The 4641-nt window shown below is 40.8% G+C and overlaps 1 protein-coding gene across 1 annotated transcript in view; it reads right to left on the bottom strand.

Annotated features, from left to right (window-relative positions):
* The window catches only part of YTHDC1 (YTH domain containing 1), a 22302-nt gene that overhangs the window by 15964 nt on the left and 1697 nt on the right, over window positions 1-4641 (bottom strand). Inside the window, 3 exon segments of the mRNA XM_031066487.1 lie at window positions 2-199; window positions 792-893; window positions 4345-4401. Coding sequence (XP_030922347.1) covers window positions 2-199; window positions 792-893; window positions 4345-4401 — 357 coding nt within the window.

The following is a 4641-nucleotide window of genomic DNA, read 5'->3' as shown; positions in this document are numbered from 1 at the left end:
GGGCGCTTGTTTCTGTCAGACCTCTGGTACTCCTCAGTCTTGTACTCTGACACCAGCTTTCCTTTCGTACTCACTATTCTCTTGTTATTGCTAACTGATGAACTGGGAGGCTTTGGCATCATCTGCCTTGAGGAATGCACAGAAGGTTTTTGCCTCTTGCTTTCAGCATTTTCCATCCTGTCAGTTTTTCTTTTTGATCCTTAAATAGAAAGAAATATCAAATTCAGTGTTATTTCCGATATCAAAACAAAAACTGTAGAGGCTTCGACATCCTCTATTTTAAGTAATTACCCTGTTGCAGTTATAGGCAACATCTTCCAGTTGTAGGCTTTGCAGCAACACTCAAAACCGCTGCTTAGGAACAGCTCATGTTCTAAAACGTATTTTACTTGTAAGACGTATGTGTTTCTCAGATTTTACACTTGGAAATCCTAATTTAAATGCTTAGGGGATTGGCCTAAAGCCAAATAAAGAACTGAGCTGGAATCAGACTTTGCAACCCCTTCGCTCCACTTCCATCTCACTTCACTGAGCCAAAAAGGACAATCATTTTCTAACAGCAAATGAATTCAGAACAAGCCAGACTCAGCAACTGCTCTTGAGGAAATGGATCTGACTGTTTGCTTGGAGGGTCAGGTGAAAAAGTACATGTCCATGAAATAAAGACTTTTGGAACTCATTCACTCTTTGAATCAAGTTATAAAATCCACTACTTCAAAGACTAACTGAAACAAGACAGACATTTTTACCACTTATGTTCCTGCAGAACAACCACTACCAAAGTCACATACCCTTTTTCTCACTTTTGTCTTGCTCACTATCGGGGTTATACAACTCATCATCCTGGTCAGGAGCATCAGTCAAAATGTCATCCAGAACATTCAGTTCACCATCTGAAAATACACAAAAAAAGTCAAAACCAACCATAAAAAGTCTGGATATGTAAACCACAGAACTAGTAGTTACAAACCCAAACATTTCCTTCAGGGCTACAGATTTGCAACAAAGCAAAAAATTGACGTCTTCTTGATTTATTTCTATGCTTTCATTTGGGAGGATGAGGTAGAGCAAATAAAAAAAATTAAAATATGTCACAAGATGTATTTAGACCTCTAAACAAGGTCCAAGTTGGCTCCTCATGTCACAAAAGCTTTTCAGCAAAGTTGACCTACAAATGGAAGCTGAACATAAAATTTTAGAAAAAGGGAGACCAGGAGGTAGTCTGAGTGCCATTAGTAAAGAGAAGGGACCCTTATCTCTGCAAAATTCTGAAAATTGCATGATAAATTAATCTCTCTTCACTATTTTTGTTGTCATTGCTGTGTTAGAATGGTGGGTTTTGTGGTTCACTAACAAATAGAAAAAACATAATGGAGAAAACAGTATTTATTTGCTGCATCATTAACTCTGAGTTGTTCTGAAAAAAAACCCCACAACTTGATCAAAAGGTCAAACGTTAAAGAAAATTAATGCCAGAGGCAGTAAATGACCACACCTGCTCAAAAAATTTTAAAATCTGTCACAATTTCTGGCTGTTTCACTTTGCCTGAAACCAAAAGGGATATATGGTGATCCTATTAGAAGGAGGAGTCACAAGCTTTAGGGTAGCAGATCTATATTTCAAGCACTTTAAAAAGAATGAACTAAGCCTAAACATGCAAAGGGAAAAATAAAAAAAGTATTAATTTTGGAATCTCTCCAGAATTCTTAGTTCTTTCCACTTTGTGATTGATTGCATTTTCTGTGCTCAGGAAAAAGAAACCGGAGCAACCTCCAAGGATTCAGCTGGTTTACAATATCCGTAGCAGACGCAAGGTAAGGACTCCAGTACTGCATGAAACTGAGGTAATGCAGCAATTAAGTCCTCCAGAGTTTGGCAGCTTGTCTATCTCAAAATATTCAGCTGAGCCACAAAATAAAATTAAAATTTACAGCTTGATATTGAAAAACCCCAAACTTAGTCCACACACTATATATTTTTATATATATATATATGTAAAAATTAGTATTAAAATTGTCTCTCTACTCTATACTACCAAGTCTGAAGTCAGCATGTGCACTAACTTTCCTGCTGGCACTTCTCCACATTTTCAGCGGTTAGGGAATGCAGAAGTGATCCCTGGAGTGCTCAGTTGGTGTCTCTAATGCAAAGGAAATGGTGCAGAGAGAAGTGGATCAAACCTTTCCCAGGCAGTTTACAGTCAGCAGGCATTTAAATGCAACACAAACTTGCATTGCAAGTCACTTAGGAACAGCCCTTTATGTTTGTAGACATACATCTATAGCAAATATTCTTGCTGTAACTGATAAATATATGAGAGTCAGATTCATGGCTGTGTAACTGCCAAACACGGGATGCAATTTCCTGGCTTGCATTCTGCTTGTCCACAGGAAACTTGGCAAGTCTAGAGCACAAGGTTTTTTTACTGGACACTAATGAAAAAGAGGTGCACTGAGATTAGAAAATTAAACATATCATCCATCTCAAATCACATGTATGGAACCTTAGATTTGTTTCCCTCTTGGTGAGACAACAGCATACTTGAATAAACTAGATTTAACCTACCTACTGCAGCAGCATTGAAAGGTGCTAAAAGACTCCTGTATCAGCTCTTTCAGAAGTATAAGAAGGAAAATTTAACAGAAAACGCAAGTCTGATGCACAGTCTTTCCTAAATCCCTTCCAGGTTAGATGGGCCTCATTTGCAGCTGGAATGTTAGAGAGGGTGCAGGAGACAGGAGCAGGATCCCCCATCCCCTTCTATAGGCACATCGACCTGATTTGTCTAGAAGCACATCTCCAGATTTATTTAGCAGCCTGCCTCCTGTCTCGCACTGGATACGCTGCTTGACTGACTTGCACAAGATCATTTCTCTCACTGAACCGCCATTGTCAGTGTTCAACCTGAAGAGCCAAATTATCTCGGAGAGGCACCAGGAAAAACACCAAAGCAGAAACAGAAAAATGGCAGAGGACAGGTGTTTTATAGTCCATCACCACTGAAGAGGGAGGGACCAAATGAGTTCTTTCTGTGACAGATACTCCCAACAGGGCTCTCCTGCGTCTTGTCTTTTGCGGGATCCTTCCACGAACAAGTTTAACTCACCCAAAATAGTAGGAAGGTAGCCTGGGAGGCCATTTCATCTGCTGCCCAGGAGAATTAGAACTATTGGAAGGGTCCAAGCAAAAATCCAATTTGGCACGCAAAAGAAATAAGACCCTGTGATCTAAAACTAAATAGGTCTGCAAGCCTTAGTTTTGCTTTTTTAAAGTAGTAAAACAGCATTTCTCTTCCAATGGGAGCACTTACAGCAGAAATCAGTTCAGCTGCAAATGTGCATCAACACTTGTTATTCAGTCAAAATAATCCCTTTCACATGAGAAATAATTAAAAACAAATTAAAGTAAACATATAACTTGACCACTGGCAGTGATTAACGAACACTAAAAAAAATTCAAGCCCAAGTGGATAAATATTTATACGAACAGAAATTTATAGATGACAACAGCAAACATTTCAAATTCACGGCTCATCCACAGTGGGCGATCAGATCTCTTCTGACACAACCTGATCACATCCCAATCTACCAGTCTTACAATAATACCACTAAGGATCAAGCACCACCAATAACTTTATTTATTATTCTGACAAAATCTACTGGGAATTTTCCAAGTCATATAGATTCAAAATAAATATCAGACAGCAAACCTTTACCACTCTGACAAAGCCATTTTGTGGACATATATCCTGCAAAAGGCTTTACCGGAAGACATTATTCTCCACAGAAATCCAAATGAACACAATCCAAGCCATACTACCCTAGTGACACTTTGCCCTTTTTATAACTCCACAACTCTCTGCACTAAGCACCAAATGGCAATCTGCTACACCTAACTCCGGTTTGGCTTCTCAAAGAGGTTATTTTGTGAGGACTAACATAATCTCACAGATAACATGCGGATCACTTCGGCTCCCGTGGATAGCGGTAGCCACTTACAAGAGCTGTGATTCTATTATTCGACACTAATTGCCCTAGATTATTATTATTCCAGAGTAATGACTCTGAAGTCGTCCGATTCCTCTAACTCAAATTTATTTACCCACAGTGCCCAGATTTCACAGCTGACTACAAAAAGCCGAGCAACAATCGGCAAAGTAAGATTCCAACACCAGTTTCTAATTACTAAGTAACTACATCCCCCCACAGAAAACCGTGCAAAAAACCCCAAAACCAAAACGGCCTAGGGATCCAAGCAGAAACAAAAAGCCGCAATAAAAATAGCAAATACTTTCTGCGACAAGACAACCTGCAGTAACTCGCTGTCGATGATGTAAAACTTACGGCCCACGAACTTCTCCCTCTTCCCGCTGCTCGAGTCACCTTGCCCCGAGCCCGCTGCTGCCGGGACACCAAAGTGTGAGGGGCCCTATTACCGCCTGCTCTCCAAAAACCCACAAGAAGCGCTTCCGCAAAAAATAAAATCATCCTCGAAAGGTCATCTCTGACCCCGCCGCCCCTCCGCTCCCCCGGAGGAGACGGACGTCTCCCGGTTGAAGGCCCAGCACCAGCTTCCAAGGTGGTCCCGGGGAAGGGGGAAGGCTTAGGTGGGGATCGGGCCCCCGCCTGAGCCTTCCCCCT

This window comes from Geospiza fortis, unplaced genomic scaffold, assembly GCF_000277835.1.
Source record: "Geospiza fortis unplaced genomic scaffold, GeoFor_1.0 scaffold11, whole genome shotgun sequence".
Lineage (NCBI taxonomy): Eukaryota > Metazoa > Chordata > Aves > Passeriformes > Thraupidae > Geospiza > Geospiza fortis.
This window is presented reverse-complemented; position numbering and strand designations above follow the sequence as displayed.